Source organism: Astatotilapia calliptera, unplaced genomic scaffold (assembly GCF_900246225.1).
Source record: "Astatotilapia calliptera unplaced genomic scaffold, fAstCal1.2 U_scaffold_1, whole genome shotgun sequence".
Taxonomy (NCBI): domain Eukaryota; kingdom Metazoa; phylum Chordata; class Actinopteri; order Cichliformes; family Cichlidae; genus Astatotilapia; species Astatotilapia calliptera.
In genome coordinates this window covers 207,404-221,936 of record NW_020535618.1, presented here as the reverse complement: position 1 = coordinate 221,936, position 14,533 = coordinate 207,404, and the positions used below count along the sequence as shown (strand labels likewise).

The window sequence follows — 14,533 nt, the reverse complement described above, 5'->3', positions numbered from 1 at the left end:
AATTACTTCACACTGAAACGTTTTGTTGTGTTTTTTTCTTTTCTTTCATTTTATACTTAACATTTTTTAACATTAAGAGTCTTATACCCCACAGGATTTAAAGCTGTGAAGTGACAAACACACAAAAATGTATATCCAAAAAAAAATTATGTTGATTTTCAAAACAGTTTAAGTTTAGTATGCTCCTGTTTTGTCATGTCACTTTAAATAAAGAGGGATACATATTTTGATGAATAGGAGAGATCATGTCTGGGGCTTGTAAAGAGGTGTGAGCCAGTTATTTGTGTTATCAGTTGTGTAAGCGGTAAAGGTTGTTGAACTGATATGGCTTCACAGTAACAAGCACACGTTGCCTTGATCAGGTCAAGGTTTAACTGTGGGTTTGTTTTATCTAGGACCAGTTAAGACCATCTCAGTTTATGCTCTTCAAGTGGAGGTAAGAGAAATTACGCCTTGAATTCAGAGGAGGCAGCTCTCCGCAAATTATTGGATTAGATTAAAGTGGAATGATGAAAGCCACTGACATAGAAAGTCTTGGAGGCTTGAAGAACTCAGCACAGCAAAAAAAAAAATAAATAAAAATAAATAAATAAAAATGGATTGTTGCCCCTGTGTGCAAATCGAGTTTGGAAGTTTCAAAACGCATGTGTTCACATGGAGCTTCTGAAGCGCAGATGTTTCCAAACACTGCTCCAAAGCGTGGTTCAAAATGCCCAGGTCATGTGACCATAACTAAACGAGGTTTAGGTGCAATTCACCACAGTTTCAGCAGCTGGCGTACCTGGTACTGGGCAGTGTGAGACTCAGACAGTTACACTTTCTTTTAAACAGAGTGATTTGACCTGGGACTTGTAACTAGTGAATTGATGTTTTTAAAACTACCTCTTCTATGTATTACTCATGCAAGTGTAAAAGAAAGCAATATCCTCTCTCTCCTTATTATTGTTGCTGTGGATTGTGAAGACCAATATAGATGATCCAATCACATAAACACCAGAATCCAAAATGTAATCAAATAAATATTATATAGATATATAAACAATATGTAGACTTCTTATTTGAATAATTATGGCCACACAGATAAGAGAAAGTGAGATAAACAGAGACTAGTGGGTGAACTCCATTCACTCATATTAGCAGAGAGAGAGAGAAATACCGTGCTATTAACTCATTTAAGTATCTCAATAAAAACTGTCTGTGCTTTCAGGGAGAAAATAACGGGTCAGCATCTGACTCTGTCTGCGCTCTACATTTTTTCTACCTTCTAATCTGTTAGTCACATACTCTGCCACTATAAAGATTAGTTATTCTATAGAAAAATGGTGTTATAAACACGTTAGAAAAACACATCCATTAAATGCAGGTGACCTATTTCATTAAATGTTTCATGGCAAAATCCACAGCAGTATACAGTTTTGGAAGGTTTTTTCATGCTTCAGACGTTGCTCAGCAGAGAATGATTTAAATGGCATATCCTTGTAGCACCTGTGAGGAGAGCGTCAGTGAGATGTCACAATTGAAAATTAATGTACAAATTCCCACAGGTGTAATCTCTTAAATATGGAAGCAGCATATCAGAGTGCTTTCAAATGCCTTTTTTCCCCACACAAGTTTTTATTTTTCTTTCATTTCTGATGTTTTATAGAAGTGTAAAAATTGATGTTTTGACTGTTTGGATAAACTTGCCTCAGTCTGTATTATATTTTATTTTTTACATCACTATCATGAGACGTTGGTTGTTTGAAAGAAGTTGGACTTATTTTTTAATGACTGATGAAAATTTAGTGGTGGGAGACACCCACAAATATTTCCAAAAATGTAGCGTTTTGTTTGTTAAATGTTGTATAACAAGACAAAACTGCAAAAGTGAATGCTATTTTTTCTCTCACTCTTAACTGAAACTTTTCATTGAACTACCAAATAAACACATTGGTACTCTCTTTCTGGACAGACACATGGCAGCACTTGTGCTATAATTTTGTTCATTTTTAACAAAATAAAAATGAAGACATAAGTGCACACATTAGTTTTTGACTGCGAGTACAAATAACTGTCTCACTGAAATAACACAGCCAAATCCCTCTCTCTGCTCATATTGCCTTAATATTAAATAATTTTTGGATCTATAAGATCTATAAAAACTTTTTTTGACATTGTACTCAACAACAAACAAATACTCCCTAACAAAAAAAGTAACTTTAAGGGCCAAATTGCAATATATTTCCTCACATCAATATACAGGCCGCAAGTAGGGGTGACATGGGCCACAAGTGGCCCCCGGGCAGCGAATTTGAGACCCCTGGTCTAAATGTACAGGTGTGATAAAAAGCTTACATCCACTCATCATCATGGGCATAAATGACATTGTAGTTTACAGGATATCTGTACAGGTTTTTAAAATCTAAGAATATTCTAACTGCATCCTTTTTCTAATCTATTGCGTTTCTAAATCCTTCGATCGATGTAATTAATGCCAATCATGCCGAACTGTTTGATCTGAAACTACTGACTCTAAGAGAGTAATTTATGTCTGTGTCATCAATTATTGAACAAATTTTTGAGATTTCTGGAGAACTCTGGAAATTGAGAAACAGGCCTATAATTTGTGAAGTGGTGGCTATCCTCAGTTTTATGCAGCAGCAGAACTTTAACTATTTTCATTTAGTTTGGAAGTACCGTTCTGAATAATCCCGAAATGTATGTTAGTGGTTCTGAAATCCCTTCACTGATCTTCTTGACAGTTTTCATAACAGTAGATGATTTGTATCTACACTTATTTACAGTATCAATGCTTTCGTTTTCCTTCACTCTTGTAAAGAACATTGAGTTAGGATTTCTTCTACCACTCGGGTGCACTAACCTTCTAATTTACATCTGCTAATCAGAATGTTGGTAGTTTGATCCCTCGCTTCTCCAGTCTGCATACAAAAGATTCTTGATACTAGTTATGAATGTTTGATAGAAATCAATAAAGCAGAGGGAAAAAGCTTGTGTGAATGAGGCATGTGTCATGGTCCGGGTGAGTGCGGGGTTTTTCCACTCTGCTGGGCTCCACCTTCAGGCAGAGACTCCAATCAGCTTTCACACCTGATTCCAATCAAGTCACCAGTATAGAGCTTTGAAGTTGGCGTCATGTCGCAATGCATTGTGGGAGCGTGGCACCATTTTCGGGGTCTACGAATCAAAACAAACACACTGTGTTGGAACGACTCAAAAGAGAATGGACTGTATAGAGTAGTGATGGGCAGATGAAGCCCCATGAAGCACTGAAGCTTTTCATCCAATTGGTTCACCCCAACGCGAAGCTTCATGAAGCTTCATTTGCTCTAGCAGGACACCTACTGGACGTAAAAATAATAGCTGGCATGAATTTGAAGAGTGTGGCATTTTGCACACAGCCTGTAAATGTCAACAACAAAAGGAGTGTGTAAAACACCTATAGTGTAGTGATGGCAGTATACTGTGTATATTTATGCTGGCAGTATGGAAAATGATTATTTGCGGCAAAGTTCGAACCGCTTCATGAACCAGTCACGTGGTACAGCCGGGCAGCGAGGCTTCGGACGTCATCATTTTCAGCTCCTCCCATAAATGAAGCAAGCCTCGATACGCGCTTCGCGGAAACGCCCCCTCCATTACTCGACACACGCTCCGAAGCCTCGATACAGAACGTCCCATCACTAGTATAGAGATCTAGAGTTCTATTGTTGATCAACAAAGCACAAGAATCAGAATACAATACAAAATACAAAATCAAACCAAAACAAGAGAACTCAAATTACTGGGTCAAACTGACCCAGAACCGTGACAATCACACCCCATTCACACAAGCACTTTTTAAAAACTGTTTAGTGCTTACTGTCTAACATTCATACGCATTCACACTCTGAATGCTTTGGAGAGCAACATGGGGTTAGCATCAAAACAGGAAACAGGATATATGATCCAGCAGAAATGTTGGGCTTTACAAAGGTGACAGGCTAAAGTTTTATGATATAAGCATGCAAAAACAGTACAGAAACAGGAGGAGGACATCTCTATTTACTGTCTGGTCTAATTATTAGTGGTTTACAAAGGATGAGAACTTGTTTAACCATAAACCTCAGCATGGTTCAGTCTGTTAGTGATGGTAAATTCGATTCTTTTTACTGAATCGAGTTTGAATGAGTCACTCACCAAAGTGAATCGGATTTGAGTCATTTCAGTCACAGAACCAGTTGTCCAGAGAGTGCAAAAAATGTACATTTTCACTCAAACTTAATTTGTTTCTCTTTTCATGTATATCCTACTGCTAAGATGAGTGATTTAAAAAAAACCCAACTATTTTTATAGAGCAAAAAGATTAAGACTTCTAAAGGGAACATTTATTTGATTTATTTTCATTTTATTTTAGGCAAGGCAAGTTAGGCAAGTTTATTTGTATAGCACAATTCAACAACAATTTGATTCAAAGTGCTTTACAGAGACATTAGAAACAAAAACAAATAAAAAGCATGATTTAAAACTGATTAGAACAAGCAAACAAACAAACAAACTAATTAACAAACAAACAAACAAACAAACAAACAAACAAACAAACAAAACAGTATATAAAATCAAAACAGATAAAATCAGTAGTTAAAATGTTAGTTTTGAAATTTAAGCTTAAAGTGTGGATTTGGTGCTTTATTCAAACGCAGCTGAGAACAGGTGAGTCTTCAACCTGGATTTAAATAAACTGAGTGTTTCAGCTGATCTGAGGCTTTCTGGGAGTTTGTTCCAGATATAAGGAGCATAAAAGCTGAATGCAGCTTCTCCGTGTCTGGTTCTGACTCTGGGAACTGATAAAAGACCGGATCCAGATGACCTGAGGGATCTGGAAGGTTCATACTGGGTCAGGAGGTCATTGATGTATTTTGGTCCTAAACCATTCAGAGCTTTATAGGCCAGCATCAGAACTTTAAAGTCTATCCTCTGACGGACAGGCAGCCAGTGTAAAGACCTCAGAGCTGGACTGATGTGGTCCACTTTTTTGGTCTTAGTGAGGACTCGAGCAGCAGAGTTCTGAATGAGCTGTAGTTGTCTGACTGATTTTTTAGGTAGACCTGTAAAGATGCTGTTACAGTAATCAAGCCTACTAAAGATGAATGCATGGACTAGTTTTTCCAGGTCCTGTTGAGACATCAGATCTTTTATCCTTGAAATATTCTTGAGGTGATAGTAAGCTGACTTTGTTATTGTCTTAATGTGTTTTTCTAAGTTTAGGTCTGCATCCATCACTACACCCACATTTCTCGCCTGGTTTGTGGTTTTATTAGTACTTTCCTCAAATGTGTCGAATATGTATTTTCTCATCTAAATGTCTACTGAGCCAGGGGGCGGTAATGTGCCTTAACATTGGTTTCCCACCAGGAAGAAGAAGAAGAAGAAGAAGAAGAAGAAGCTGTGAGCCAGGAGGGAGGGGGTGAGTGAGTGCTGAGCATGAGAAGGTGGGGGGGGGGCTGAGCATTGACTGTAGAAAACATGGACAACGCGACAGCTCCCCGAAAATGAAGCCAAAACGTCTCTATCGCCGTCATAAACCCCGCCTCCTCCATGTTAGCGGATAAGACTGGGGTCAGACTAAAATAAATGTATTCTCTTTTGTTATCAGTGGTTCTCATCACGCTGATTTATGTTCAAGGGGTCTCCTCTCCCATAGGTTTGATTCTAATTCCTACCGCGGTGATGTTAAATTGGAGTGAGACGTCATCATAGCAGCTTTGACTGACAGCTGCAGTCACGGAGAAACTTGCGTATCTCTGTTCGGGAATAGCAGATAGAGCGTAGGCTCTGAGAGGAGGGCCAGCGTTTACGCTACGAAGACACGACCGAGTGTTTTAACCTGACAGCCTGAGGTGTTCTTCAGTAAACTGGACTACCCGACAGAAGGACCCGAGGCCCTGCTGCACTTTTTCGGTAAGTTAAACGTGTTTGTAAGCTAATCCGTAACTACCGTCCTTAGCTCGGTCCTGAGACCTAGCTAGCTAAGATGAGGACTCGGCTGTCAGGGTTCGTTTAGCTAATCTGTGCAGGTGAATGAATTTACCCTGACTAAAGAAATCAAGAGAAACGCCCCAGGCTGCTCAGTCATTAATTAACGTCACTGTACTTTTATTACAAGTGTTATACTTTAAAAACAGCAGGCTGCACCCTGCTGCAGCTGAATATTAAATATGTGCAAACAACAGCATGTTTTCAGTCTCTTGCCACATCTGTAAAGACAGTAACATTTTTTTTTAAAGCTTGAACTTCAGTAACTCCTCATTAATCAGGAACTATGGATTAAAGTACTGTAGTGTACTGCAATACTGAAAAAAATGCAAGAGAAGAACTTCAGATCCTGAGTGTGTGAGGACAGAAGAATCAGCTTTATTTCAATTTTGAGGGATAAAATTTATATTTGAGTTCGATGGTTCTATTCTCTTTGTGACTACAGGAGCTGCCCTCAGATTCAGACCTCAGCACCACCCAGTGACAGCAGACAGATCATCCAACATGTTAACTGCAAAATGAACTGATGAAAACAGTACAAAGGTTAAAGTACCACATGTGCTGTCAGTGAAAGCTGCAGCTGTTTTATTGATAAAGTTAAAAACAAAAGGATTAATCACTCATGTAACTGTGTCACTATATATCAGCATTAACAGGACCTCAGTTTGGTGTTTCACAAAGCTGCTGATCTCAGACCTGCACAGCTTCCGTTTTAAACACTTGATGTACTCAGCTGCATGAAGAGCATATGAGATTTTCTCTAACACAATTAAATAAAACCTGATGAAGGTCAAAGGTCGTCACTTGTATGTTGAACTACAAACTTGTCATGTGGAATTCTTTCACAGTTTTTTGCAGATAGTGTGTTATTTACCATAAAGTGATTCAGAGTTATTCATACCAAAGTAACCAGAGAGGATCATATGTTTTTAAATATGTAACTTTCTACAGGACTGAATATATTATGTTTATGTAAAAGTCCGGAGCCATCTTTTGTGTGTGTGTGTGTGTGATTTACATTGCTGTGCTTGAGAGCCACCATCTACCGGAACCAAATTCCTTGTATGTGTCTGCACATATACTTGGCCAATAAACACGATTCTGATTCTGATCTGTTTGACCATCACCAGTTAATCTGTAACACCGGCAATATTTATTCCCTTGGTTTGTTGCTGTGTGTGATTGCCAGAAGGTGAGTTCTGATCGCATTATGTTATGTAGGTTAAATGCTCTTGGGTGTATTTGTTCACTTGAGTGTATGCAATTGCTGTTTTTGCAAAGGCACTATTCAAGCTACTAAGCTGTTGTGTTGCGACAACGCCGGTCTCTGCGATTCTTTTGGTCCTGGTAGAGATCACGCTGAGATGTTTCCATGTTTCACACAATCCTTTTATTACCCATTATTCTTACAGATGCATCTGGAGATCAGCACACTGCATCCTATGCTAAAGGCTGATCTAAAGAACTCCACAAAACAGTTACAGTTAAAACTTCTGGTCTCTTCCCCCCTACAGTAAACACCCCCACAATGGAAATAGATAAGATAAAACTTTATTAATCCCTCGGGTGGGTTCCTCTGGGAAATTCTGTTTCCAAAAGCACAGCACCGACAGAAGTTACAGAGTTACAGAATATTATACACACACACACACACACATATATAAATAAAATATACGAAGGGGATAAATAGAATAAATAGGAATAAAAAAAAAAAGTAAATTGCACATTTCAAGTATTGAGGTCTATTGCACCATTGACAATAAAAAAAAAAAAACGTATTGCACAAAAATACACTAGTACAGTGGCCAAGGGTGCTGACACCCTGACCCCCTTCTCCTTTTAAGGTAGTGTCTCTTTTGCCCTTTGTCTGCCCCTCACCCTCAGTAACTCTTGCTTTCTCCCTGGGGGTGGGTGTTGATTGTCCTCCTGTCCTGCACCTCAGTTCTTTGTTCCCATCCCAGGCCCATTTTTCTATTTTGTATTCCCATTAACCGCCATATTGTAATATTACAACCAATCCCCAAATATATTCTCTTTAACTCTGATCTATATTAAGGAATCTACAGGGAGTGCAGAATTATTAGGCAAGTCGTATTTTTGAGGAATAATTTTATTATTGAACAACAACATGTTCTCAATGAACCCAAAAAACTCATTAATATCAAAGCTGAATGTTTGTGGAAGTAGTTTTTAGTTTTAGCCATTTTAGGGGGATATCTGTGTGTGCAGGTGACTATTACTGTGCATAAATATTAGGCAACTTAACAAAAAACAAATATATACCCATTTCAATTATTTATTTTTACCAGTGAAACCAATATAACATCTCCACATTCACAAATATACATTTCTGACATTCAAAAACAAAACAAAAACAAATCAGCGACCAATATAGCCACCTTTCTTTGCAAGGACACTCAAAAGCCTGCCATCCATGGATTCTGTCAGTGTTTTGATCTGTTCACCATCAACATTGCAGCAGCAGCAACCACAGCCTCCCAGACACTGTTCAGAGAGGTGTACTGTTTTCCCTCCTTGTAAATCTCACATTTGATGATGGACCACAGGTTCTCAATGGGGTTCAGATCAGGTGAACAAGGTGGCCATGTCATTAGTTTTTCTTCTTTTATACCCTTTCTTGCCAGCCACGCTGTGGAGTACTTGGACGCGTGTGATGGAGCATTGTCCTGCATGAAAATCATGTTTTTCTTGAAGGATGCAGACTTCTTCCTGTACCACTGCTTGAAGAAGGTGTCTTCCAGAAACTGGCAGTAGGACTGGGAGTTGAGCTTGACTCCATCCTCAACCCGAAAAGGCCCCACAAGCTCATCTTTGATGATACCAGCCCAAACCAGTACTCCACCTCCACCTTGCTGGCGTCTGAGTCGGACTGGAGCTCTCTGCCCTTTACCAATCAAGCCATGGGCCCATCCATCTGGCCCATCAAGACTCACTCTCATTTCATCAGTCCATAAAACCTTAGAAAAACCAGTCTTGAGATATTTCTTGGCCCAGTCTTGACGTTTCAGCTTGTGTGTCTTGTTCAGTGGTGGTCGTCTTTCAGCCTTTCTTACCTTGGCCATGTCTCTGAGTATTGCACACCTTGTGCTTTTGGGCACTCCAGTGATGTTGCAGCTCTGAAATATGGCCAAACTGGTGGCAAGTGGCATCTTGGCAGCTGCACGCTTGACTTTTCTCAGTTCATGGGCAGTTATTTTGCGCCTTGGTTTTTCCACACGCTTCTTGCGACCCTGTTGACTATTTTGAATGAAACGCTTGATTGTTCGATGATCACGCTTCAGAAGCTTTGCAATTTTGAGACTGCTGCATCCCTCTGCAAGATATCTCACTATTTTTGACTTTTCTGAGCCTGTCAAGTTCTTCTTTTGACCCATTTTGCCAAAGGAAAGGACGTTGCCTAATAATTATGCACACCTGATATAGGGTGTTGATGTCATTAGACCACACCCCTTCTCATTACAGAGATGCACATCACCTAATATGCTTAATTGGTAGTAGGCTTTCGAGCCTATACAGCTTGGAGTAAGACAACATGCATGTAGAGGATGATGTGGACAAAATACTCATTTGCCTAATATTTCTGCACTCCCTGTATTCTCAACAGTTGTAAACTAGTCCAAACATCTGGCTATGGGGTGCCGGGCCGGCGGCGCGATCGTTGCTTCCTCCCCACGGATGGCTCCGATGGGCCGGGCAAACTTGTGATTTTTTTCCCCACCACTGAGCGATTAAAACTGACTTTTTGGTTTCTCCACCTGCTGAATCTCACTTTAACCTCTGACTGTGCTCATTTTCCTGTTAAGAGGCAAAGGCACTTTGTACAATAATGGCATTAAAAAAATTGCAATTTAAAAAAAAAATTCCTTCTTTTTCTTTTGACTCAAGTTGAATACGATTAGAATTATTACATTACTATAGCACAAGGTTCAGTTAGCTTTATAAAAAAAAAATAGGTGGGAGAAATGTCCTGCAAAGAACTGCTTTTTACTTTTTTTTTACTTTGAGTACATTTCAAAGCCTATACTTAATTACTTTTACTTGAGTAAAAAAGTTGAACCAGTACTTCAACTTTTACTGTAGTAAAGTGTTTTTTTAACACTAGTGTCTGTACTTCTGCTTAAGTACAGAATGTCTAGACTTTTGCCACTTTTGACTGGTTCTCACATACCTGTATTTAGCCACGTTCCTGTTAAAAATGATTGTAGAAGTTGTGATCAACTCAACTGTAACAACAGAAAAATATTTTTAAAGGAGTCAGGGTTTCTTTTTATTATTCCTGTCAAACATTTATCACATTTTTGTGGAGATGAATGTGTTTGAAAACACTTTAATTTGTTTACTGACTCATATACCAACTACTACACCTGCTGCACCCTCTCACCTCTGATGGTATTTGAGGGAGAGAAACAACTGAAATGAACATAAACTTAAATGCAACATAAGCATCATGTCAGTGGCTGCCTTATCTGTATGTTTAGGATCATTATCCTCCTGCATTGACTGAAACTGAAGGACTGTTTGTTAACTTCGGTGAGAACTCTGACATTTCTAAACTGAAGTTTATTTATATAGAAGAAAGTGTTAACAAGCTTAAACGTTGATGTGAGCAGTAAATAAAGGGTTAAACTATCAGTATCAGTATCGCTCTCAAACTGCTCCTCTTCCTGGAGTGAAGCACAGCCTGATAACCCTCCCTCTTCTTCCTGCTCTTAAACACAGCACCTCCTCTCTGTCCACGTGTTTCCTCGTTCCCTCCCCCTCAGATCTGCAGTTTGAAGATGGGTGTAACCAACATGTGGTGACGTGTAAGAGCTGACAGGCTCCATTCACTGCAGAAACATGTTGTTGAGATCGGAGCTCAGACTAGTTTCAGTTATAAGGAAGAGAAACTCACACAGTCACTGACACTGAGAGGAGAAATGGCGCAGAAAGGACTTCAGCTGGATGAAGAAACCTTCTCTTGTTCCATCTGTTTGGATCTACTGAAGGATCCGGTGACTATTCCCTGTGGACACAGCTACTGCATGAACTGTATTAAAGCCCACTTTGATGAAGAGGACAGGAAGGGAATCCACAGCTGCCCTCAGTGCAGGAAGACTTTCACACCGAGGCCTGTCCTGGAGAAAAGCATCATGTTAGCAGAGTTGGTGGAGGAGCTGAAGAAGACTGGACTCCAAGCTGCTCCAGCTAATCTCTGCTATGCTGGACCTGAAGATGTGGCCTGTGATGTCTGCACTGGGAGGAAGCTGAGAGCCATCAAGTCCTGTTTAGTCTGTGTTATCTCGTACTGTGAGAAACACCTCCAACCTCACTATGATGCAGCTCCATTAAAGAAACACAAGCTGGTGGCCCCCTCCAAGAAGCTCCAGGAGAACATCTGCTCTCGTCATGATGAGGTGATGAAGATTTTCTGTCGTACTGATCAGCAGAGTATCTGTTATCTCTGCACAATGGATGAACATAAAGGCCATGAAACAGTCCCAGCTGCAGCAGAAAGGACTGAGAAGCAGAAGGAGCTCGAGGTGAGACGACTAAACATCCAGCAGAGAATCCAGGAGCGAGAGAAAGATGTGAAGCTGCTTCAACAGGAGGTGGAGGCCATCAATGGCTCTGCTGATAAAGCAGTGGAGGACAGTGAGAAGATGTTCACTGAGCTGATCCGTCTCATCCAGAAAAGAAGCTCTGATGTGAAGCAGCAGGTCAGATCCCAGCAGGAAACGGAAGTGAGTCGAGTCAAAGAGCTTCAGGAGAAGCTGGAGCAGGAGATCGCTGAGCTGAAGAGGAAAGACGGCGAGCTGGAGCAGCTCTCACACACAGAGGATCACAACCAGTTTCTACACAACTACCCCTCACTGTCAGCACTCAGTGAGTCTACACACTCATCCAGCATCAATATTCGTCCTCTGAGCTACTTTGAGGATGTGACAGCAGCTGTGTCAGAGACCAGAGATAAACTACAGGACATTCTGAGAGAGGAATGGACAAACATCTCACTGACAGTCACTGAAGTGGATGTTTTACTGTCACCACCAGCGCCAAAGACCAGAGCTGGATTCTTAAAACATTCACATGAAATCACACTGGATCCAAACACAGCATACACACATCTGTTATTATCTGAGGGGAACAGAAAAGCAACATTTATGAACCAACAACAATTTTATTTTGATCATCCAGACAGATTCACTGGATGTTATCAGGTTTTGAGTAGACAGACTCTGACTGAATGTTGTTACTGGGAGGTGGAGTGGAGAGGGAGAGGAGTTTGTGTAGCAGTCACATTGAAGAATATCAGCAGAAAAACGGGCCTAAATGAATGTTTTCTTGGATTCAATGACAAATCTTGGGCATTACGTTGTGACACAAACAGCTATAAATTTTGGCACAACAAAGTCTCAACTGTCCTCTCAGGTCCTCGGTCCTCCAGAGTAGGAGTGTACCTGGATCACAGAGCAGGTATTCTGTCTTTTTACAGCGTCTCTGAAACCATGACTCTCCTCCACAGAGTCCAGACCACATTCACTCAGCCGCTCTATGCTGGAATTCGGTTTTGTCACTCTGATGGAGACACTGCAGAGTTGATTAAAGTCAAATAGAGAAGACAGGTTCATGTTGATCCCTGACCATTATATGTACTTGTGCAGTTTCTAAATGAGGCTTTACATTTTAGAAGCTGAGAAGTTCAGTGGTCCATTGATGTGTGAAAATAATATTGCACTGATTCAAACTGTACTTACATTTATATACCTTACATCAATATAAATCTGAATTTGTTCTTATGGCTGATAACCATGGCACAACCTCAATTCCAATGAAGTTGAGACATTGTGCCAGATCTGTTTCATCTCAATTCAGAACCAAGAAATTCAAGGTCATCCATGTCTTTATGTCTTTAAGGCATTCTTGCAGTTAATTAATTGTTTTTGCCATCTAGTGCTGTGGATAGATAAAGATGGGTTACATCTGCATAGCAATGAAAATATATGACATGCCTCCGAATCATACTGCGTAAGGGAAACTATATAATGTAAACAAAGTATATTTAAACTTTTTAAATATAAAAACAAATAATACGGACCTGTATATTGTGGAGAATAGAAATGTTTATTTGCCCTAAGCTGAGTCCTTTAAATAGTTTAATCTGACTGAATGTGCAGCTGCTGTACAGAGACACAGTGGGTTAAGTTTGAACAGTTTCTGTTTTAAAAGTTGGAATGTTTGGCTGTACATGGAAATATTTATTGTGCACTCACACAATTTTGACTCTTTCTGCGTGGAAATAGTAGCTTTTGACTTCGTGGTGTTTGAAATGAGGGAAGATACAAAAGTAAAATGTGTAGCAAACATGTGATAGAATTATACAATGGAATGACCATAAAAATCCCAAAACTGACCTTGACCATAAAATTGACAAATGGACTTTAATAATGCATTTCTGTGTTCAGCAAGTCACGATGAACCTGAAATCTGATTAATAACACAAGAGATGTGCCTTCACCCTGCTAAAAGGGATGGAGTGGTAGCTCAGCTCAGATTGTCCACATGTTTTGCATTCTGCTATGTTTTCAGGCTGATTAAAGCTTAAATAATAAAGTGCATTGTGTCATTAATCATGGTAATCTGCATCAGAATTTCAGAAATGTGTCTGTCCTGCACCTGGTGAAATCTGTCATCAAATCAGAACATTAACAGTGTATTAAACACATATTACTGTGCATCATGTCATCAGGAATGTTTTTGAAAAGAATTATAAGACACTAGTGATTTTAATGTATTTTAATATATTTAATGTTTTTAATGTATTTAATGTATTTTAATGTGTGCAATGTATGTCTGTAACACATTTCATTTTTTCCCACAAGAATAAACATGTAATTTATGTCTATTTCATTTCTTTTTTTGTTTTTACTGGATTATGAATAATGTAAATGAATAATATTCAGGCACCTCATTGAACGGTTTTCTCCCCACATACATACCTAATATGTATATATTAGTATTACTAGTATATTAATATATACCTAATATGGAACAATAAGGACATCTATTATAATGTTTTTATTATCATACAAAGAATTTGTGGACAAATTCAAAATATCCAAAAGAATCTGCTGTAGTTTTTGATGCTGTAGCAAAAAGTGTCCTCATATTTACACTACCAGCCAAAAGTAGCCACCTTTAGCAGACATAACAGGTGAGCACACTTGTGGCATTCTTTCTACAATAGAAATTAAACATTCTTCAGAAAGTTCTTCCCATATCTGTTGCAAAAGTTCCGATAAATGTGTGGCACTTGTAGGTTGCTTTGCTTTCTCTCTTCTGTCCAGTTCATCCCAAACCTGCTCAGTGGGGTAAGTCTGGATACTGTGCTGGACACTGCATATTTTCAAGCTTACCAACTTGTTCTTTTTTCCTGAAATAGTTCTGGCATAGCTTGGACTTATGTTTTGGTTCAGGGTTCCTCTCACTCTGTACAAGTCATCGACCCTGGATCCAGCAA

The 14,533-nt window shown here is 39.4% G+C and overlaps 1 protein-coding gene across 1 annotated transcript; it reads left to right on the top strand.

The window, feature by feature from the left end:
• The first annotated feature begins 10,773 nt into the window (after positions 1 to 10,773).
• Positions 10,774 to 13,825, top strand: LOC113017228 (tripartite motif-containing protein 16-like). The gene has a single exon (XM_026160383.1). It carries the CDS (start codon positions 10,953 to 10,955, stop codon positions 12,627 to 12,629), a length of 1,677 nt encoding a protein of 558 aa, XP_026016168.1. The 5' UTR covers positions 10,774 to 10,952; the 3' UTR covers positions 12,630 to 13,825.
• Positions 13,826 to 14,533: the final 708 nt, after the last annotated feature.